Source organism: Monopterus albus, unplaced genomic scaffold, assembly GCF_001952655.1.
Source record: "Monopterus albus unplaced genomic scaffold, M_albus_1.0 scaffold48.1, whole genome shotgun sequence".
NCBI lineage: Eukaryota > Metazoa > Chordata > Actinopteri > Synbranchiformes > Synbranchidae > Monopterus > Monopterus albus.
The window spans coordinates 573,319-597,117 of record NW_018127928.1 but is presented as its reverse complement, the minus strand read 5'-3'; the positions used below and the strand labels follow the sequence as shown (position 1 = coordinate 597,117).

Genomic DNA, 23,799 nt, shown 5'->3' with positions numbered 1-23,799 from the left:
CTTTTGACAGCTGTTCTTTTTATAGTGTTTGTGGTTAGAGGTCAGGTATGTAAGGACAAAGAATCAGGAGCAGAACCACAGCTATTCTGTTGCCAGCTGTAACACAGTCGCATGCAGCTTTTGTCATAAATGACTTTGCTTTGTGCACTTTGTTTTGTATATTTCATTTTAAACAAATAAAATTGCTTGAGTTTCTGATTGGTATGTGACTTTTGGTGCATTTGTGTTAAAAAAAAAGCACTCAGAGCTGATAGGGACAATTACAACAGGAAAACCCTACGCCCTACCCACAACAAAATCAAAGAGCAACGGTTAATTGTCAGAGTGGAATAAATCAAACTCTGTGCCCTTCAGTCAGAACAGAGATGACTGTCAAACTGATAGAAATCATTTGTTTTCCTACCCCGTTGTCTGAGGTACAAAATGTATGAAACAGTGTGAAGTGGCAGTGGCTGTGTCCCACATATGACGATATAGTCACTTCTGCAGGTGGATTGTCAACATTTACACCATAACGTACACAAAGGTCCCATACAAAAATGTTCAGTTTAAGGAAAAGAAACAGTAAATAAAGAATAAACTTGTAGCACTGAGTTTCAATTTAATCCAGGCTTGTTCAACCTCTTTTGTCACATTTACAAAAACATTATCAAAAAAAATTATAGCTAAGCTATAATTACAACACTATGAGTTTAGTAAATATAATGCTAGAAATAAATATTTATGTGGGGGTTATTTATCATCATTAAATGTCACATATAGCTCATTCGATGGAGGGGCACCCTAAAGCATCATGGGAAGGAAATTGACAATAAATTACAGCATCAAAAAAAAAAAAAAGAACAGAAGACTGACTTAAATCTGGGTGGATATTTTTGTGTTTTTGTTCGGCACGTCTCCAATTCCCAGAGTGAGGCACTACTGTCCAAAGCCAATACGTTTATCTGAACATAAAGTGTTAGCATCTCACCCTCACGGGGTGACAGGACCCAGCTCTGCTCACATGGATGCTCCTGGTTGCAACTTGTCAATATAGTTTTATCTATTGATCTCCATGTATTTCTAACATGATGTAATATAAAGCAGTGAAACTACTTTCTCTTTCTCTATGAGAAAGCCCAAATGCTTCACTTAAGTATTTCAGGTCACACATGCTCAGTTTTTTTGGCATGGCCATGAGAAACTTCTGGAATGAAACCTCTGTTGTTCTATGTGTCTGACTTGCTGAACAATGTTTTTTAAAATACGTTTACACACATAAACCCATCTGTATACAAGTACATTCCTGTGCACTGCAGTGAAACCTGACAAGGAAACATCTTTAGAGTATTAACACTCAACCTTTAAACATAATAAACAAAGAGATAGAGTAGTCTGAAAAGATGACTGGACTTTGAGGATGGAAACTATGAAAAGAGGATGGAGACTTCTCAAACCATTCCTGCAGCATAAATCACTTCCCCACCCAGGCATACATACTGTACTGATGATATGCACTATTTCATTCAGACCATGACAAAGTGTGTTGTGCTGCAGGAGTCCATCATCTCACAGCGTGCAGAGTCACTATTGGAGATTTGTCAAAAAAAAAAAAAAATTCCTACTCAAAGATTTGATTTAACCTGTGTTTCAGTGGAATCCTGGAAGCCTTTTCCATCCTCCCTAAAAAGACGAGTGATGAAATTTAGGAAGAAACAGTTTTTCATTTGGTGAAAATGATCACTAAATATTGTCTCCATGCAGCATGAAACCAAAAACACTGGTGGTACCTTTTCAGGCAAACCTTACATTTTCCCACAGTTCAGCTCTGGTAAAGATGATGATGGAAATGTGTGTTTATTCACAGGTTATCTACGTGTGGTCTTCACAGTTTGATGGTGTCTTTTGCTTCTCTCTGCTGTTATCTCTGTTGCTCTGTAGAGTGGGGGCTGTCCACACTGCTGTATGGGGACAGGGAGGAAGTCGCTGGCCCTGAGGCTTTCCCATCATTGCCTTCTTCTTTGTCTACCTCCATTTCCACTTGTCTTTCCTCTCCTCTGTCTCCTCCCTCCATTCGGAACAACTCCACTGATTCTCGTCCTTCCTCACTTGACTCCTCAGAAGCAGAGAGTGCCTCCTCCCCTTGGCTCTCTGCTGTGCCAGTGCCTCCCTCACTGGGGCTCAAGCTTTCCAGGTCGTCCTCCCTGGGGACGGGCTCTCGTGCCTGATTGTGGTGCCTTACATTGTAGCGTTGGTTCTGGAAGAACTTGACGATGGTGTGTTTGGGCAGGTCCAGCTGGGCTGACAGGGTGTGGATGGCCTCCTGGTCAGGGTAGAGGCCCACATCACCAATGAAGCTCTGCAAGATTCCGAGGGCCTCCAGGGATATCCGTGTCCGCGAACGGGCTTTCTTTAGACCTGCACCTCCGAGGCCAGGGTTCAACCCACACCGAGGCCCATCTTCTGAGCCATGCAGGGCTGGCAGCGGCACAGGCTGTGGGTCTTCATCAATCGGAGATGGGGCTGTCAGAGGAGGCAGAAGCTGTCTGTGGAGTGCCTGCTAAGAACATTAAAAATACCTTTTTAAAAGACACATTTGTGTATGTGTAAAGATGTTACAGCATCAGGATGACCAGGATCTTCAAACAGACAATGTGCCGCCTTTTTCCAGAGCTGTGTAAATGTACCTTATATTACACAAGTGATGGCAAATGAACCACCTCCATGCAAACTCAGTTGCTGATTTAGACAATGAGATGCAGTTAAAAGCAAAATGAGCGATATTTAAGGGTGTTTCTTCAAGCAGACAAAAATAATGTCAGTTTTCATCTCAGCTGACATTGGCTGTGCACGTAGTGGCTCCCTCCACAGTCTAAGATGTTTGTAAGTCAGATAAGGAGACTTTAAACAACCACACTAGCTTCCTTGGTAAAGTCTGGTGTGTAGCAGGCTGCTGTTTAGCTCCAGGTATAGACATTACTGCTTCAAGTTGCCAAAACATTTGGAAAAATAAAAATTTACTGCTAACATAAATTCTATCCCAATAGTCATCAACATTTACTTTTATTATGTACTTGTTTCACCAATTTGGTGTCAGTCAGGGTTGCTCGACGCAACCTGATGCTCTCCCCTTCTTTTTCTTTTTTCTCTCTCTCTCTCCCTTTCTTGTTTTCGGTTCTAGGTCCCAGCTCCCGTGGTGCGCGCAGCTGAGGTGCATCCTCTATCAGCGGCCCCAAGGTGCGACACAGCTATGGCACGTTTACTTAATCACCCACACCGCCACTTAAGGTACTGGTGCACTACCACTCGTCTCCAGTACGTTGGGAATTATCTTCTCATTCTTCGGTCGCATCTTACAAGTGGCTACACTTATCGCCAGCAAGACTTCTTCACTGTAAGACTGTGTACTCCTCCCTACTCTTCAGTCTGTACTCCCCTGGGTTTCCCCATCAGATTCTGCTGTGATCTGAACCCCTGACTGTCTCCACTGTCTCTCTGCCTGAGTGACCTGCTGCTAGCCAGTCATCTTTCCACACCATCTCCCCCCGAGCCCAGCCATCTACGCTCACCACACCTGAGTTCTCCGGCTACGCTCACCTGTCACAGCGCCTCTTCGCTGCTGTCTCCAGCTCCGCAGCTGCAACCCCCTCGAACTCTTCCTCTGCTGTCAGACTTATCAGTATATTGACTGTGATCCCCATAATCTGTTTTTCTGTTAAAATAAAGTCTGTTGATCAGTATCGCACCTGCTATCTGGGTCCAGCCTGTCTCTCTCTCACCTCACCTCCCCGTGAGAGCCGAATTAACATGTGGAGAGTGTATTGATCAAATATTCTGTTACCAAGTCATGTAGTTGTCACTTCAGGGTTTACATTGTTGTTGTTCTGAACATATGCATAAAGCAAAGATAATTAAAACCTTAACAATCTAGAGGAAAGTGTTACCCACTTGAGCACAACATTCCATTAGGTGTCTGCATACAGGACATGCTTTTTTGCGACCAATGCATAGATAATGACATCTATAGAGAAAAATGTGCAAATTTAGCAGCAAGGCTTGTCTACAAACAAACACCCCCACTGCTGTAGATTCCATATACTCCAAGGCTTCTAGGCAACATGTAGAGATACTATAGCTTTCATCACTGTGTGTGTGTGTGTGTGTGTGTGTGTGTGTGTGTGTGTGTGAGACCATGCCTCGTGATGTGCAATTATAATATAAACCTCAAACTCCTCACCACAATAAGAAGTGACCCGCTCAGCTTCTCTTGCACCACCCCTCTGCAGAATCATTAGGGGAAATGTAGTGCAAGCGGAAGTGTGACTGACCAGCTTCCATCACCCACATACATGCACAGTAACCTCCCAAATTCATCACACAAACAATCACCTTACTAGAGCCTATTAACAGGGCGGGGCGGCCAACACACCCAAACACAGGAATCTGACAACATAAATCTGGGGTCCATCAAAATTAAAGGACCTAAATAAAGATAATGGTGGTTCCCTTTTCTCTGCTTCAATAATTACAGGCTGTGTTTGGAATAATATTGAGGTTAGACTGGGGAGCATTGTGGTTTTGGGAAGAGGGTGGGACAGAGGCGTGTTTAGCAGGAAATGTGTGGGCTGGTCATTTACCACTTCTATTTTCAATGACTTATGGGACAGACATGACAAAAAAGGGAGAGATGCTGAGAGGAGCAGGTGCTGGGATCAGACCTCAGGGAGGTACCCCTGAGAAAACACCTAGCAGTCACATGCTGGGTTTCACACTTTCTCACTTTGATTTCTGCCTTTAAAAAAATCTGATTTTGCTGCTAGTTTTATTCTTGAAAATAAATGAATCTCCTAATCCATAACTGCATTTACCACAGTAGTGGGGCAAAAACCAACTTTGTGCTATATTCTACAAGACCACCACACCCACGCCACTGGCTGCGTGGCCATACCTGCTGATCGGAGATGTGCAGGACAGTGTGGAGCCTGTCGTTGTGTTGCTGCCTCGACTCCTCCTCATAAACCTGGTCCCGGTCGGCCTGCGGTAACGCCAGGAACCTCCTGATGGTGCACAGGTTCTCCCACAGTGTGCGGTTCTCGGGGCTTGGGCTCTCTTTCCACCTGAGCAGCTCACAGAGCCAACCCTGAAACACATGGAAACAAAGGTTTGACCTGAGCGAGAAGCCTGACATCTACCACATACTTGTCCTATTAGACAGAATGGTAGTACTGTTCATCTTGCTTCTGTAAGTTTAGTGCATGGGATGAATATGGACAAATGTGAGATGTCCTGGATTTTAAAATAGGTTTGTGAATATCCCTGAACATGATCTTTAATTGGGAAAACATGCATCCATATCCCTAGACTAATGAGGCAAAACATTGTATGGGTGATTGTGTTACATTCAGGTGCATTAGCTTTAGAAACCGACAGGTTTGATAGAGTGTCTGTAGAGAAAAGACTTGATTGTGATGTGATGTGTAGGTCAGTTCATGTTTTGTTGCTCATTATAAGGTGATTTAAGGATGTTCCCCTTTTGATGAAATGCTTATGAATGATTATAGCTTCACCTGGAATGACACTGGTGAGTTGACTCTTAGATGCTGTTACTGGGCAGTGACTGCAGCCAGTGCTTAATTTTGTGTTTTTAGACTGTAAGAAGTGGGTCTTTGAAAATCTAGATGTGACTGATGCGTGGGATTATTTGTTTGCTCTGTGTGTTTGCACCAGGCTGCCAGGCTTTATGTGGCTCTGGTTCCCATCACTGCTGTCACTATGTTGTGTTTGCTGACAGTATATTCATCCAATCATCAAGTGTTGTTAGCTGGACTGAATATTGTGATTCACATCCTCATATATCTGTTGCAATATTCTCTGGCTCACTCCTTTTGTAATCACCGGGTTTGGTTTGAAGGACAGAATTGACAAGTTGAGAGTCTGATCATGTTGTTGATGCTGTTGTTGATCATTTGACTCCTAAAAGTCAACCCCACAACACTACTGTGCATGAAAACCTTCAAAATAAACAGGATATCCATAAAGTTTAGAGTACAGCAGAACACAGTGTAAGTTGTTCTTTAAAAGGAGGAAAGAAAACAGACAGAGGAGGAGAGCAGTGAGTGTCAAGATTGGATTATCTCTGCTAGGCTGACCCAGGATCTGCCACCAGCTGTTGTTTATGCGCAGCCTTCAGCCTGGAAATTAATGGTAATAATGTGATCATGCTTCCATCATCATCTTCATCTGTTCCGTCTTCACCACTGTGTTTCTTTCCTCCTCCCTTTTTAGGATCTGTCTCAGTGCCTGTCATACACTAATACCCACTTTCTAACTCTTTCTGTCAGTGTTGATAATATATTATGTCACAAAAAAGCAGAGACATTTAAGCTGGTTTTGAATGATGGCCTTCCTCTTTGTCTCCCCCTCTCCAGTGCAGACTCTGCTTTAATCTCGCCCTCGATTGCCCGCATTGTTTATCTGAGTATGTAGACATGATGGTACACCACAGCAGGTAATCAGATATGCAACACACCCACACACACCTCTGGTATACCCTCATCAGCTCCTTCAAACATCATCAACTCAGCCAGTAGCTGTGTACAGGAATGTTCTACACGAAGTTTATCGGTGTAAACTTTTTTAAAACTGCATGGCAGTGGGAGTTTTCAGTTGTTAAGGTGGGTACATAAATAGGAAGTGATTCATATCATTTATTTACTTCCTATTTGAATGCTAATCTGGCCTTGTAATTTTTTAAGCCTACCCACACAACCAAGTGCACGTTCAGGCAAATTTTCAAAATAGCAGCAGTGAACTAAGAGGATATTTTTGGACTGGAGAGTGTAGTTAAAGTTCTTAGACTCACTGCGACTGACCTGACTCTTGTTGGCAGCCACCTTGGCAAACAGAGCCTGGGAGACCTTTGCCCTCTTCATCTCCTGCTGGATCTCATCATAGATTCCTGATGTGATGCTCACCAGCGAGTCCAGCTTGAGCGATAGCTCCGCACCAGACATGCTGCACCTTGTCTACACAGACACAGAAACTGTGGTTTTAAAACTCAGTGTTATATCCAGGTCCATGTTGCTGTTCTAAAACCTTAAATACCCTCTATCAAAAGCTTCCTCTATGTGCACAACTTTATCTTAAACTCTAGGAGGAGGACACAGATAAGGAAGGGAAATACTAAATGAAACTTAATATGCTTCTACAGTATCTTGATTTGTTGAGTTGAGGTTTTACACCTTTCATTTTGCATGAACAGACATGTAAATGTCATTTTGTTATTCTGTAATATTCTCTAATATTTTTGTCCAAGCGAATATAACAAACTACAGTGAGTTTAGGAGGTGATAAGCTACAGAGTTTTGTTTGTTAATGAACACACTCTCTCTCCGTGTGAGTGTGTGTACCTGTGTGTGTCTGTGTGCACTGCTGTTAGAGATGTGGTTGCTGGAGTGGTTGTGGTTGGTGTTGGTACTCCTCTCTCTTTCCTCCTGGTAGATGCGGTCTCGCTCACCCTCCGGCAGGTTGAGGAAGTTCTGCATGGCCTTCAGGTTGACCAGCAGCGACTGAGAGGCCGAGCGAGGATCCTCCTCCTTACGAAGAATCTCCGATAGCAAGCCCTGTGGTGCACACACAAACCCATATAGCTATTTATTGTCACATGACAAATGAATGAAGTGTGTTATAAAATCTTCAGCCTTTATTGCTTTAAAATCACCTGTGTGCGGTTAAAAGCCACACGTGCAAACACTGCCTGTGAAACGCTGGCCCTCTTCAGCTCATTCCTGACTTGCTGGTAAATGTCAGAGGAAACTTCGGTCCCTGAACAGTTGAGGCTGGGCTCAGTAGCTGCCCCAGAGCCCTTGCAGGTCCTCAAGATGGGCGGGTGGTTGAGGAACTGTTGGCTGACTCCCTGTGGGTGCTGGTGGGCGAGCAGGCGGCTGACAGCCAGCTGCTGGTTGATGAGGTGGGCCATGGCGAGCTGCTGACGGACAAGCTGAGGGGAGAGCTGGGGGGAAAGGAGCCCGCCGTGGCCCAGGAGGGGTGGAGGCTGGGGACACAGCGGAGGACTGGGGTGGTGAGGCAGACACTGAGGCTGGGTGGAGGTCTGAGTGTCACTCTTGATGGGAAGTGCTCCAGGGCTGCCAAAGGTGCCCAAATGGGTGACGGAGGGTAAAAGAGAGGGAGGGTGCTGGCTGATTACACTCGCGTCCAAATCCCTCTCAACTGTTTTAACACACACACACACACACACAGGTTCACATTAATATACACTGACAGACTAGTGATTCCCCTACACTTTGATCTTAAGCCTCCTCCAGTACACAAACCTCAACCACATGATCCATATGCCACAGTTCTGTGGACTGACCCTGCCACATCTTCACATTCTTACCACTTAGTTTTAAATGCTAGTGGAGATCTCCAAGATGAGAATGTGAAACGTGTAATTAATTATGTTTAAGGCATTTGGAATATTTACATTAGATGTAGGCTATTTTAAAGGCACAGTCATTAAATAGAGATAATTGTCTGACGAGGCCGGACTCGAATTAAGCCCCTTCTGTATTCACACTACTGAAACTCACTGAAACCACCGCATGTCCACTTCAACTGTTTGTTACTCACCCAATACCCCTCCTTTTTTATTCTAATCATTCTCCCTCTGTTCTTCTATCCCTGCTGGGGGTCTGCCAGTGCCCGAGAGCGGGGCCTTCTCCAAAACCATCAAGTGCTCAAGGAACCAAGTAAACACACACATTCAATATCCTTACAGTTTCATTCATACTGAGTGAGGGCAGGTCCCTGCCAGCCAAACCTCGCTCGTCTCATAGCACCAACCAGTGTACAATAAACAAAAACTATTGCAACTGTGATGCCATTCTTGGGTCACTCGCCTATCTGGTATAAATAATTATATCAAAATGATTTATATCAGATCTCATAAGGTGTCTGCTCAGGTAACCAAACCTCCAATGTGGTAACCACAGGGTGCATCATGTCACAAGGAAACCATCCATAAATCACGTTACCTTTTATATCTGATTTGTCCGGTGCTGACCACATCTTGTCGATATATTCACCTGAGGAGAAGTCAGTAGTTCAGTTTAGACATAATCATCGCACAAGGGCAGTTTGGTAGAACAGAGCTTTAAGTATATGTAGTTATACCTGCAATGATACATTTAAAAATTCCCACAGCCCAAACATGAACTTATTTTGCATCATAATTAATTATTTTTGATGCTGATACAGCCTCAGTTAATTACATTTACATTTACATTTCATTTAAAACGTCACGCTTCATGTTCTGATCTGTCAGGGTAACTTTTTTAGTTGCTTGTTTAGAGGGTACTGGTGTAAAAATTGGGTTTTCCTTGAACATTGGATACATTTCCTTAGACATATATTTTTAAAAAAGCACCTCTGTTCCTTTGTAGAATAAATTGCCAGGTTTTCTGTGAAGTGCTACTGGACAAAATATGGTTGTTGCTGTATGTCCATTAGAAGATGAGCCCATGGTACTCATAGTATCACAAAGGGTGTGTAAAAACATGAGGACTGCGCTGTCGAAAACCTTTCTAGGATGATGTTTTACAGCTTTTCAGAGGCTGGTCTTGTGGTTCGAGGAATGATCTCATAGACACAGTCTATTTTCACTTAGTCTACCAGTTCTCCAGATAACAAATAAGTGAAGACTGTTTCCTCTTTATCATTACATTGAACTCAATCTCTTCTGGATTTTAACAACCTCTTCTCCACATAAGTCTGCTTCTTATTATGCTTTTACTGGGTTTGGTCGAGAGTCATGTTTTCAGTTATTAAGGGAATAAAAGTTGGAGTGAGGTTTTGGTAGTGCTTCAGCTTTTTACCTTCCCCGTGTGTGTGTGTGTGTGTGTGTGTGTGTAGTGTAAGAGGAGCTCTTATTCCTGGGTTTCGGTGCCATGTGTGTTGGGGGGCTGCTGCTGTTTTCCATTAGGAGTTAAGAGCATTTAGTTTTGTCATGTGTATTAAGGGTGACATTAATGTGAACCATGTGTGACAGTTCCTTCCTACTGAGACTGTCAGTGACAGACGTCTCAGGCAGCAGATTAGACACATACATGCTGACACATGTGCTTGTACACATACAGGGGGTGGACAGAAGAATGGAAAAAAACATCACATTTAAGCAACTAAAATCACAAAAAACAAAGGCAGCGAGGCAGGTGAGCTGTGATTAGCAGTGAGTGGCAGTTTTAAAAGCGCTGTGACAGTCTCCACCTTTCTGAGTTTTTAAAGCACCATGGGGCAAACAAAGCATAAACAGCTGATGGTTCGGGTGCAAGAAAGTCAGTCACAAAAACTGTACACGTTTTTAATAAGGCAGAAGGAGGACACCTCACAGGAGAGTTGCTGAACACCATGAAAAAAATAATCGCTGAAGCGAAGCAGCACCTGTGAAACGTTGCATTTACACGCACACAAGCAACCAGATCACTGTGAAAAATCACGTTTACATGCTCCACAATAGTCTGATTACAACGCGTTTGCATCCCAGTGTGCATATGCTTGAAATTTACAATACAGATTTCTGTTCAGATATTTTATTACTTTGTGCCAGAAAAATCTATTTTCATTTAAGGGGCTGATCTGCTGCTGCTTGTATTTTGTCAATTGCCTGCTATCTACAAATGTTTAGGGTTATCTGCTGAGGATTTGAGGAATCTGTCCCCAACCAAATATCCTGGAGGTGAATGTTAGGAGCACAAAACCTGCACCTAATGAGTTCCAGTGTGGCCTGATCAGAGCTTGCATGCTGTTGTTTTTCTATACGGGTTGGTCCGGTCACAGAGACTAACTTGTTTGCCACTTCACAGCACTTTACCTATTCAGGAAGAACTGGAAGAGTTAAGGCGAAGAAGAAATTTCTGGCACAACTTCATCCACTGCCAAAGTGCACAGATGAAGAAAAACCAAACGGCAAAAAGTCTGGCAACACTTGCAGTATATAGAGCAACTGTTAATGTTAAGACCAGCATGTTTCAGTGTGTAGCCTTCATTGGGGTCGGTTAAAAGCATATATCAAAGAGTAGTAGAGATTTAGAAAAAGTCTTAAAAACATCCAATCACATACAAACACATCTATGTTGTCCAATAAAAAATATGCTCATATGTGGGGTGGGTATATGGTCATGTGGTTATAGGCCAGTCACTGGAACTGGAAGAGTTTACACAACTGGGAAAGCATGACTGATTCCATTTGTGCCACTTTGTTAACCAGACTGCTTCATCTAAGGGGGATACACAGGTTCTGGGAATAAGAAGAGTTACCTTTGATGCGTTTGTACCTCTTGTACCAGCGTCCAAACTCCTGGCATTTAGAGGTGGAGACGTTGGCGTAGTAGGAGCTGTTGACTATCGCTGAGATCATGCTCTGACAGAGATAGATATCACAGCTGTTAATCTGCAACACATCACTCTAATATGAAAAATGGAAACATTGAATTTAGAAATTGAGGACAGTCAGAGTTCTGACTCAAAGCCCTCTTTCATACAGTCATTCAATAAAAACCTGGGTGATGAGTTTTTGTTACACAAACAAAGAAATCCCAGCAGCTGAACAACTCATTTATTAAAACTCTGTGTCCAGTCCTTCAGAATAGGAGCTGCACTGTCTGTAAGCTCATCATGGGAAGCACTGAGGATTAAAACTCATGAGTCAGGCTGCAAACACACACCACCCACACACTTCCCCTAATCACTAATTACATCATGACTAAGTCCTGTGTATAACTCACAAGTCAAAATGACAGACTCTCCGGTCTAATGACTGCAGGGTGTGTGTGAGGAGGATAATTGATGTGTGTGTCTTTTCCTATGGGATGGTATCAATATCTGTGTGCATGTGTTTGTGCACGTGAGCGATTACACAGCACACTAAGTGTGTGGCGATGTGATGAGAAAACCATGTGTTTAGAGTTAATTCTGCGGCGTTTCAGCTAGGTGTGTGAATGAATTTAACATAAAGCCATTTTTAAGCAAACATCAGATTCCAATGATCTGTTTTTGTTTAAATATAAAGTAAAATTGTCAAAATCATCAGGTGAAAAATAATCAAGAGCTGTATTTTGGTGGCCCAGACACTGTAAATTTCTGTGGTAGCACTGTTTGTTGAGCTGTTTGTTATTCAGCTTAACATTTCAAGCAACTGCTCTGCTCCCACTCACTAAAGTTACTTTCTAAACAGACTGGAAATATGAAACACATCTCCTCTCTGATGCCAGCACTCTTGCTGATGTAGCTGCTGTGTCACAGTGCTGGTCAGCAGGTACCTGGGAGAGAGGGCACTCCTTGGACAGAGCGCTCTGGTTGGTTTCCCTGAGCAGCTCTTTCAGGGCGTTTCTCACTGTGGCGTGGGTCCACTGATCTGATGGCAGCTCCTCCAGCCGCGCAAAGCTGCACAACACAGGCTTCATTATAATATACAATCAAACTCTGACGCTGATCCACTGGTCAAGCTAGCAAAGTGGTGAAAAACACAGTCAAACCAGTAATCATTGAATCTATACTGTATTAAATAAAGAACTAAGTCATTTGCTCTGAATCTTTTTTGTCACCCTCCAACATGTTATAACTGTTACACAACTAAAGGTTTTTAAATCAGTAGCTACAATAAAAACAAGCATTCTGATGTGACTCAAAGTCTTTTGTGTTTCAGTTTTCCCCCTTTTGTTTTTACTCATTTATAAAAAATGTACATACAACACCAACTATGGAAACACTTTAAACTAACCTACATCGATGCCTGGGGCCCTACCTTTCTGGGGGCCCACCCACCTGCCCTGCGTGAAATATGTAGACACAGGCACGTCAAGTGCTACCCAACAATTTGCAAAAACCTAATTAGCTCAATCAACTGATGTCCACAGAGTTACAGTAGCAGCTTGGCTCCAAACATGTAAATGCTGTTCAAAATCACACTATTTGTACTTAGTAAACTCTGCTGAAGACACACACACCAACCTGCGCAGGAGGATCCGCAGCGTGACCATGTGGTAAACGTCCAGCAGCATGTCAGCCACCGTGGCCTCAGGTGCGTCTGTCAGGTAATGGATGGGCATCGGCTTCCACTGGCCCACTTTAATGATGCCTGGAGAACACACAGTCACAAAAACACAAGTAAAGCATGAGCTCACTTAAATCTAGTTCCTAACCTGTTTGTGCTGTGTGATCTGTTAAACTCTCCCGCTCTTGGTGCATCGTCCTGCACTGAACATTCTCCTGGCCTTCCTACAAGCGTGACTGGAAGTGTAAATCTAAACAGGCCTAATCGCTTTAGGATCTGCTAAATCCAACCCAGACCCTGCCTGGCCTTGGCCTGCCAGCTCCAATCATGTGTGTGTTTGTCTGTGTCTTCATCGCATGAGGATGCTGGTGATAGGGGCAAAAGACCAAAGGCTGTTCTCTTTGGACTCTACAGCTGATTAATCAGAGGGGAGATGTAAAACCAACTCAACATTAAAGAGGCTGTGAATAAGAGTAGCGTTCTGATGATCGTGCACTGAATAAACACTGAGGTCATTGTTCTGATGGCACTATATTTCTTCTCATTACTGGCGGCTGGTTTGACTCCTGCAGCTGCCTTTGCTTTAGAAACAATTATTAATGCTTTGGATTTGCAGCTATACAGTATTGTATCATGTTGAATTGTACCTGACCTGAAATAAGTGGAGATAAAGTCATTATCTAAAGTTTGGGCGCAGAAGCTGACCTGAACTACAACCCTTCTGCTTTCACACTATTTAAACCCACTGAAACCACCTACTCCCCCCCCTTCTAATCTTTCTCTTCCTATTCTTTTATCTGTGCTGGGGGTCTGCCAGTGCCCGAGAGCGGGACAGACCTCCTTAACCTCCCCCAAAACTGTCATGTGCTCAGGCAACCAAGTATACACAAGCATTCAGTAACCCTATATATAGGGCAGGTCCCCACTAGTGAATGAAAACTTTTGGATTTAACAAATTTCATTTTACAACCAACTCCCTCACAATTTTAGGACCCAAGCGATACATGGCAAATATGGTTTTTATGTTATGTTACATTGATCAGATTTTACTGTACATCTAGTCTCACCTTTCAGTAGCTACTGATTGCATACATTCAAGCACCTGACAGGTTTCAGGCCTCTGACTCAAATCTTCACACTAGTCTTGCTTGCAGCTTACTGGTCTGTTGTTGTGCTTACTGATGGCCGCTTAAAAAACACACACAAGCCAATGAAAGCTTTGATTAAACTGAGGAAACACAGATAAAATACTCAGTGCTACAAAAATGCTTAAAATAATTCTCCAAACACAAACAGACATCAGCAAACATGACGTCAGAATAATTTGAAGTGAAAAAGATTCAGTGATGGAGGAATATATATGAAACACTTTGACTTGTAGCAATGTGTCCGACATGGGCAAACTACTGACAAACCTCAGTTGCCACTTTTTTCATTGAACAATCTGGAGGTACCAGTACTGTAAAGTTACCATCTTTCAACAGATAAACTGGCTAAAGTGCACTACTGTAGCTTTTTTAAAATAAGGTCTGGTTTATTCCTAGGATCCACTAAAGGTCTGCACACCTTAAAACAAAGTAAATGGTTATTTTAAAGTGAGTAATACAGTATTAGTGAATGCTTCCCAGAACAAGGTCTTAAATTCATTTTCATTAGTAATTCACTGAAGCCCACGTCAAACCTGGAGCTGTAACCATATATTCCAAATGACAAATAGTTTTTTTTAATAAAAAAAAAAAAAGCCTGTGCCAGATAAGATTTTAAAAATAACGGTCCAGTTATGCAAGATGCAATTCAATTGCAGAAGAAAATAGAAGTGACTCTGTATAATTTTGGTTGTGACCACACTGGGGGAAAAATGCATGACTCCAGCCAAAAATTATTTATTTGAAAAGAAAAGGCTTACTTCTGAGAACAAAACCTAGTGATTTGGGAGAGGCCAGGGGGTCGCAGGGCGGCGGCCGCTTGGTTAGAGCACCCTGTGTTTACACCAGGAATGTCAAACTGCCCGACTCTCTGTGTGTGTGAAGGCTGTTGTTTCATGGTTGACTGGATGTTGTCTGCCCTCTTGTCTGTTCTCAGACTGATGAAAAACATTTTGATGCACAGATAGACTTTGGTTTAACCTTCATGCTGCCAGGTGAGTGGACTGAATCAGCAGATAAGTGCTGGAGAAAGCAGGCCGACTTCCCTGGTAAATACCTTTGCTGTGATAATCTACACTTTAGGTCACACTGTGGCAAACCCCACCCATCCGGAGACCTGCTAGGTTATTCACTTATGTTATAATTTAAATTAATTTAGCCTCCATCATGCTGTGTTTAAGTGCTATTAAGAACTGGCTGCATGAGAGCACATGCACTCGTACACACTCATACCTACACAGTACTTACCACGTGCCTGTACAGCTGAGCTGTGCGAGTACCCCAGAGCGACCAGCACTGTCTCTACGAGCTGTGTGAAGAGGACGTCCTTGCGGACCAACACAAACTCGGCGTGCCGGTCACCGTGCCCCTCACAGTTGCCAGCAATGTCTGCCTGCTCGACCACACAGTAGACTGGGATCATCAAACCTGGCCCACAGGACAGAGTGACAGGGGAAGGGGTTCAACTGCCATGGGACTAAGTTTATAGTGTAGCCTTCTCATTCATAGTGTCAAAAAGATTTTTCAGATAGATTTTCAGTTGTAGATCAATTGCAGATAGGCTCCATGAGTACAACCTGTATCCAATTCAAAGAAGAAGAATGGAATCCAAATCATGCCGGATGCTGCTTTCTTTCAGTTTTATAGTTGAAGAACAAAAAGCAAATTTGAAAGTGTGTGATTGTACAACGTAGCTCTGTTATGCACCACGTAGTAAAACCTATTTGTTTCCAGAGCCGTTTTAAAACCCTGCTGGATATGATAGCACGTAGGAACAATGCCTTAACTTCAGTGCTGAAACTAATGTATTAGTCTGGACTCATTACTTGGTAAGTACCGAGAGCTCCTCCAAGCCTGGAAGCATTCACACTCAGCCAGTGCACAGCAGTGCCCCAGAGGAACTGCTCATTAACAAGCTATCCATCCTTCTCCTGACAAGACAGTGACAGCACCACCCGAGCCAAACCACAGCAGCATCAGGCACGCTATCGGCCACTGACCCAAGTGCTCGGTGAAAGGGTGGAGTGAGGAAACAGCAGAAAGTCTGTGTGTGGGTGTGCACTTATACTGGTGCAATATTTGTGTGATGATACACGATGATGTTTTCAACTGTATAATGTGTAAAGAATAATCCGTGTGTCAGTGTATGTGGCCACCTCACCCACAGATGACACACAGTTGTCAACAACATGTCCCTGGTGCTCTAATATGGTGCCCTGTGCTAGCACCTCAGCACAGGACATACTGTGTGTCAGAAATCTTTATGAGCTCACTTTGTTTTGCCTTAAAGCACGCTCCCAAGACAGAAGGTCACTGGCTTTTAAGAGCCAAATGCTGTGAGAAGTTGTATTAAAAATTAAACAATAAAGACCGAGAAAGAACTGCCAACTCTCAGGCCTCTGAAACATAGCCAGTCACTACATGAAGTGGGTGTGAGTTATTGGCTTCAGCAAGTTACAAAATACAGGGAAATTATGTTGGTCCCTGCACTAAACTGCTCAAAGATGGTCAAGTGTGGTCCAGAAACAAAACACAGTTAGACCCACGACAATTGCAGGTCTGTCTAGATTAATATGCCTGTCAACAGTTTCAGTCCTTTAATTTAAGAAAGATTGTATTTAAGCAGGCATGTGTGTCTCTGTGTCCCAGCTTACGTGTGTGCCTTAGCGCCCCACCTCCTAGTGGCTTCAGCGGTGTGCTGTTCTGTCGGCTCTGTGGGTTTGCCGGGCTGCCATTGGACTGCGCATGGGCTGACTTGGCATGCAGGGGGCCGCTGGAGGCAGGGCTCTCCCCCCTGTCCCATCTCTCCTCTAAGCTGGCATTGTCTTGAAGGCCGGGGCTTTCTGCTCCCCCTCCTGCACCTCCACGCTGCTCCATCCCCCTTACAACTTCAGGAGGAGCACCCAGCACAGTGTGTGAATCTGGGGGGGGAGAAGTACAGGAACATAAGGACGTTCATGTAAAGTGGAAACCTCTGATCTATAAGAATAAATCAGGGGCTTAGAAATGTTCTTAAATGAGCACGAAAATAAAAGAACAAAGTCCAGTATCAGTCTGATATCTAGTTCTAAAAGGAGCATGAATACAGTTGGTTTACAGGACTACATAAAGACACAACTGTGCCCCATTTCTTTGTACATCATTTTATCGAGGTTTGATTTACAGAGCGTCAAGAATGATGTGTGCGGCTCTTATATCAGGAACTATATCCCATGGAAAAACAGCCAGATAGTCCTCCTACAGTTCATCACTGTGTATCCTTTATACTGCCAGTGTTGACAGTGTAGAGCCACTACAGACAGTCCCATCAACAATCAGTCCCTCCTCAACCAATGCATCGAGCCTATTTCTTTCTTGGTTACACACACGAGAAGCAGGGACAACCACAACAGAGAGAGTCACAGCCATCTGGGACAAATCACAGGTCGACCAGTGGCGTTCTCTCGCAGACTAAATACAGACAATCCTTTGTTTAGTCGCAGAAGAATACACAGCTCAATATAGCAACAGGCGTGAAGGTGCATGGCGGCTATGGACCACTGTGACAATGAGCTCTGTATTGTGGGGCGATCAAACTTTACTGTGAAAATGATGCTGTTCTACTCACACACCATATCTGTGTGTCAACTTACTGGTCATGATATAGATGAGATGAATCTGTCCTCTGAGCTACATTCACATGTTCAGCCTGTAATGTGAACGTAGCCAAAAAAAAAAAAAAAAGTGAAGAAACTCTGTTGTTCCTTATGTATACATGATGTTCTTGTCATTTATCTTCCACATAGGTGAAATCATGAAGCCCTTGACATAAGTTTGCAAACAGTATTGTAACAGGACACAAGACAACATGACAGGATGTTACACAGTGCAACATGATGTTGACTGACATGATCGAAGAAGCCAGAAAAGGACAGGGAACATCACGAGACATGACCAAAAAAGCCACAATATTATACAGCATTGCATAGCACTACACAATAAGACTTTCTTTGCACTGTCTTATGGTTAAAAAAAATATTTTACATCTTAAATGTCAGCAAAGCCTCAGAAGCGTACATGAACAGTATCACCACTGGGGAAGCTGTTGTGTGTTCGTGGTTTTCAGTGGGATGACTGTAAAACCAGCAGCAACACATTCATTTGAAACCCAAGCATCACATGGTTATAATAAAACACATAGAATTATTAGCTGCCGTTAAAAATTCCAGTGGAACACAAACAGTAAAACAACAAATAAATCACAGGATGGGGCACAGTGAGTTGCTGTCCCTCTCTGGGACTGACTTTGTGTCACTGAATTAAATTCAAGCTCCACTGATACGCACTCATAATGCACACACAGCACTATTAAGAATCAAATATTTCCAGAAACGCCATACACCACTGAGTCACAGCAGAAAAATTTTAGGACAAGTTAAATTTAGCTGTAGTACAACAATAAGGGGTGTTTGCCCCACCTCAGCTCCACCCAGGCTTCCTCCCCTCTGACCAAATTAGCATTTAACTGACAAAAAAATAACAGCAGGCAATAAACTCCAACCTTCAAAATATCCCTTCAGAAAAAATGTTTTTCAATGACAAATATGCTTTAAGAGCACCATGTTGATCCTGCTGCTAATCACGTCCCTCGCGGAGCAGCTGCCTGTCCTACGTCGCTTTTGCTAACCTGTTTCAATCTATTAATATAAAGCACATTTACTGAACATTCCCCAGTCCACCACAAACCTGTGAAGCTCTTTTCTGAATAAAGTCCATTTTTCTCCAGGGGGATAACTGCTTTATTTCCTTCATGCCGTCATTTTCTCAACACACACCTAAACAGAACACAGAGCCAACAAATCAGTTGTCGGTAGCCCAACAGATTAACTTATGCAGGATCTACTTCCTAGTTCTTAGTGTCCTAAGAGCACTCAATTGGGCCTCTAATGGCATCATATCTACTTAGAGAAATACCAGAGTGGAGTTTGAGGACACCCAAGTGCCCTGGAGAGAATTCATGAGGTCCTTGAGTGGGTTCCAGGGAATCCCAGGTACAGTTAAAACTAGCTGAATTTCAGTTCTTGGGATTTTGGGACACTTTCCAGGAGCTCCAGAGGAGTTTCTGTGTGGTCTCTGTGTGGGTTCAAGGGCATTACACTTGTAGACAGATAAGAAATAAAATGAAATCTGGTTCTGCAGTCTAAATCACGACCCATCTCTGGAAACATGGTACATACCAGTGTCTGCTTTGTTGACATTCCTGTTCACAGGGTGTTAAAGCTGCCTCCCAGTGAGCACTCACATTAAACACCTTCAATTAACGTTTAATCTGAGAAAGGCACAGGTTCTCTGATCAGGAAGAACACTAAATACAGAATAATAAACATCCCCAGGGCCACAAAACCTGGTTCATACACACAACGCACTACAGAGCCACAAACACTCACATCACACAGTATGGACAGTGACAGCTCTGTTTTCCAAACCACAAAGCAATACCATGGATTTAGATCATCACCGCTCCCACTGAAGCTCCAGCTCACATTTTCAGGTTACGTGGAGGTTTTTGCACACAAACCCAGCACTAATGATAAATACATGTGCTCCGTCATGTGTAAAAGACAACACAGACACTCTGCATTCCCACAAAGTCCTGATGGTCATCTGGGAACTCCACTTCATTTAGTCTTTGGTCATATTGAGAATTTTTTACACAGCCTCACTACAGCGCATCACCTGTGGAACTGTGGGAATAGTATTAATATTTATAATCCTTATCATTTTTATCATTTGTGTGTCTGAAACAGACCAACAGTATAGCCTTGACTTACCCCAAGGAGCCCGTTCTTCTCTTTTGGTAACTCATTGTATTACGCTGTTTTGTTCCTGGAATCCAGTGTTATATGTATTTCTTCAACTTTAACTGATGCTGATGCTCATTGTTAGAACTTGTGTTAACAGGAATGTGGCCTCTCCGTGGTGTAGCATGCACATGCAACAAATTTTATTCAAATGCCTCTGAAATTAATTATATGTTAATTTTTTCTTAGTCATTATCTGCACAGACACAGTTGTCTTGAATACGGGCTAAATCTTCAGCACATTCGGGTAAACTTGGCATAAAGGTATTAATGATTATTGGCTTTATTTACCAAGTCTCAACTTTTATATCAGGTTCCCTGTCGCTCTTAGCAGCTAAAGGCACCTGAGGACAAACACAGCTGCCACTAATGACATTAATCTAATAACAGCTCCATCTGATTCAAATGAAATCTGTTGACAATATATGCCAATGAATAAAACGACGCTGACAAGGGCCTCAATAGGAGCAAATGCAGCTCTGCTCATTATTAATTTTATTAGGTGCAGCTGTTAACAAATGACAGGCCTGGAAAAGGGTCCTTACACTGTAGGCTAGAATGATTGGACAATGGTTTATGTTGCTTTAAAGAAGGTCATATCAATCTTTAGTAATGTTTTTTCAACATCTCATCATGTCCATCTTTAGTAATGTTTTTTCAACATCTCCTCATGCTACAAGTAGCCATCTGAGGACCTTGTCTTTATGTTTTAATAGTTGCTGTATAACTTTGAAATTGTGTTTTACTTTCAAAACACCGACATACAGTAGAGAGATGAGGACCGGCCTTCTAAACATGAAATGCCACTGAAAGGCTGTAAGTCAAACATAGTGAAATCTAATGTGTAAATGGCAAACTGAATCAATTAAATTGATTATAAAATTGATTTTCCTTTATCTCCAAAGGATAAAAAGGCCTCACTTTATGCATCCTATACAGCTTTACATTAAATCAGCACATTTTCAATTTTTTTTCACAGCATGAAACTTTCTTTCCTGGATTTAGACTCTCTGGTTGTTTTGAACCTCAGATACTTCCACATTCCCAGTACAACATTTGAAAAATATCCAGAAAATGACATTTATTTCAATATACCTGTGAACCCTAGTCCCAGTTCAAGGACAAAGATAACATAGTGTTCAGGAGTTGTAGCTTCCATCGCACAAATAAAATGCATTAAACAGTAATTCTTATACTTTAACGTAGCTGTCAAATGAGAAACGTGTCACTGAAATAAATAGAAAACTACAGTAAAGATCATTAATAGAAACCAAGGAAGAAAGTCCTAAATTGAATCTTAACCTATAATCAACTAACATAACTAATTCAAACAATATTGGACATTACTTAAACTGCCTGCTTATACTGCACATGAAGTGTATGTGTACTAAATAGGAATGTATCTATTTTCATGAACTATTTTCTAAAGGTAAACACATTTTCAGACACACACTGTATCTCAGAAATGTGATTGTGGTCTGTACTATAAATACTGATACTTACCAACAAATGACCCCAAAAAAATCTATTTTTTATGGTTACATTTGGTTCTAGTTAGGTAAAGGACAGATTTCTGTTTACCTTGCTGTAATAAAACCAAGAGGCCCATTTGTGTGTACTGTGTGAATGACATGAAACAACTAAACTGCACATTGTAAACTGCATTTTAAACTGTGAAGCGTTACTTCATAGTCTACGTGGGTATTTGCATAACTTTCTATCATTTTGTTTTACATCTTAAACTCATTCAATTTAACATTGTATTACAGTTTGCCAAGTTTTATTCTGAAGAAGTTTTCCATACATGCACACTCACTTTTTAAGAAGTCACTGTGCCTGCTGGGGAATAAACTCCATCCATTGGTGAAAACCAGTGAATCCAGCCTGAGAGAAAAAAGGTTTTCCAATGTTTCCTTTTGTAAAAAAAAAATAAAATAATAATAAAATTGTTTTAAAAAGATGGGAAGAGTGAGGAAGGAGCTTTGAAGACAAGGAGGGATGAGGACAGACTGATGCCGGCTGCTGAGCAAAGAGCAGTGAAATGACAGAGGAGAGAGAGAGGGAGAGAGAGGGAGGAGGTAGAAGAGGTATGGGAGGGAAAGCCAAAGACACAGCTACATCCATAAAAATACTTACATTTATTCAAGTAATAATCTTTAACATTAATTGATATGAAGCCCTCAGTGTTTCAAATCAATAAAAAGAGAAAGTAGAGGTGGAGCTGTGCAGTTGGTGGGAAAATGAAGGCACCTTTTTCTTTCTAGAAAGAATATAGACTATAATCACAGATGTAGAAAGGACAATTCATTTCTTAGATGTTGGCAGAAAAGAAGAAGGGAAGGAAACTGCAGTGATGTCAAAGCTGTTAAATAGCAGTAAATATTCCTGAAATATTTTCTGAGACCTACAGAGATATACATCAATCCATTATCTATTCTACTTATCCTGAATAGGGTTATGCCCAGCTGACATTGGGCGAGAGGCAGGGTACACCCTGGGAAGGTCGCTAGTTTATCACAGGGCTGACACTTAGACACAGACAACCACTCACACTCACACTCAGTCCTAGGGACAATTTAGAGTGACCAGTCAACCTAAGCTACATGTCTTTGGAGAGTGGGAGGAAGCCAGAGTCCCGGGAGAGAACCCACGCAGGCACAGGGAGAACATACAAACTCCAGAAAGGCTTGAATCCAGAACCTTCTTGCTGTGAGGTGACGGCGCTAATCACTCCACCAAGCCACCTAAAGGAATATACAGAACATTTTAATAAGGTGCATATCATTGGATAGAAGCTGATTGTCTGCCCCCTTGTGGTGAAAAGAAAAAAAAACTCAAATCAAAGGATTGAGAGGGACAAAAATATGCTTTGGGGAATTTTTTTAAACATTTCACACAAACCTCACTACAGTTTGCAACATGCATTGCCTCCTAAAGCATATTTAGCTTGTGCATAAATAGTCCCATCTCCAGAAGTGACAGGTTTAGCACAACACAGCTCAGCTTGTGTCGCCTCTTCATGAGACATCAGGAGTGTCTTTTTCTGACCTCAGAACAAAGCTTGATGAAAAGGCCTTGACAGTCAGATGGAATAAACTACAGACACTGAGTCGCTTGATTTCGTTGGCTGAGTTTAACTGGCTCCACATGTGACTATGTGTTTAGAGTTGAGCGGTCTTTAATCTTCAAGGTTAACCAGACCCTCGTGCCATATTGTTTCATTCATTACTGGTTTGATGCCCTTCTCTTTCTTTATCTTTGATTTACAGTTTGCTTTGTAAATACGTTAATCAGGAAGCTCATGAAAAAGGAAGCTCTCGTTAAAGCGCCCAGTATAAGTAAAGGTCGAATGAAAAAATAAATAAGACTGGATTTTTGCAGGACAGTTACAGAAACGCCATACACCACTGAGTCACAGCAGAAAAATTTTAGGACAAGTTAAATTTAGCTGTAGTACAACAATACTGTGTTTTCCTTATTTACATGAAATTACTGTTGCCCCACTATAGCCACATGAGGTCTGTATTGTCATGCTGCTCTTACTTGTACACGAAGAAGAATAGCTAAAGAAACTAAATGTACAAATCTGAGTTGACAATGACAACAAGATGGGCAGATAATTGATCTATTATATAATGATCAATAGCATCTAGTTTTTCAGCCTAGTTAAAAATCTTGGTTCACAGTTTGATACAGAAGAAAGAAAGACAAAAACATTATGGTTATTATAATTTTGATCTCAGGAAAATTTGAGTTTACTCACATAATTATGATTTAAATCTTA

General features: G+C 42.2%; 1 protein-coding gene across 4 annotated transcripts; it reads right to left on the bottom strand.

Annotated features, from left to right (window-relative positions):
* Positions 1 to 615: 615 nt before the first annotated feature.
* On the bottom strand, positions 616 to 20,430 carry LOC109960486 (DNA-binding protein SATB2-like). Of its 4 annotated transcripts, none has more exons than XM_020600630.1 (13): positions 19,986 to 20,430; positions 18,901 to 18,989; positions 16,830 to 17,096; positions 15,424 to 15,603; positions 12,988 to 13,114; positions 12,297 to 12,420; positions 11,296 to 11,398; positions 9,015 to 9,065; positions 7,700 to 8,208; positions 7,389 to 7,601; positions 6,852 to 7,004; positions 4,928 to 5,119; positions 616 to 2,539 (listed from the first exon to the last, which is right to left on the bottom strand). In XM_020600630.1, the coding sequence occupies exons 3-13, from the start codon at positions 17,050 to 17,052 to the stop codon at positions 1,901 to 1,903; spliced, it is 2,514 nt and encodes an 837-aa protein (XP_020456286.1). In that variant the 5' UTR covers positions 17,053 to 17,096; positions 18,901 to 18,989; positions 19,986 to 20,430; the 3' UTR covers positions 616 to 1,900. The 4 variants fall into 4 exon arrangements, with proteins under 4 accessions (XP_020456286.1, XP_020456288.1, XP_020456289.1 ...); XM_020600632.1 differs by having other exon boundaries at positions 616 to 2,536; XM_020600633.1 differs by having other exon boundaries at positions 16,851 to 17,096.
* Between the last annotated feature and the right edge of the window lie 3,369 nt (positions 20,431 to 23,799).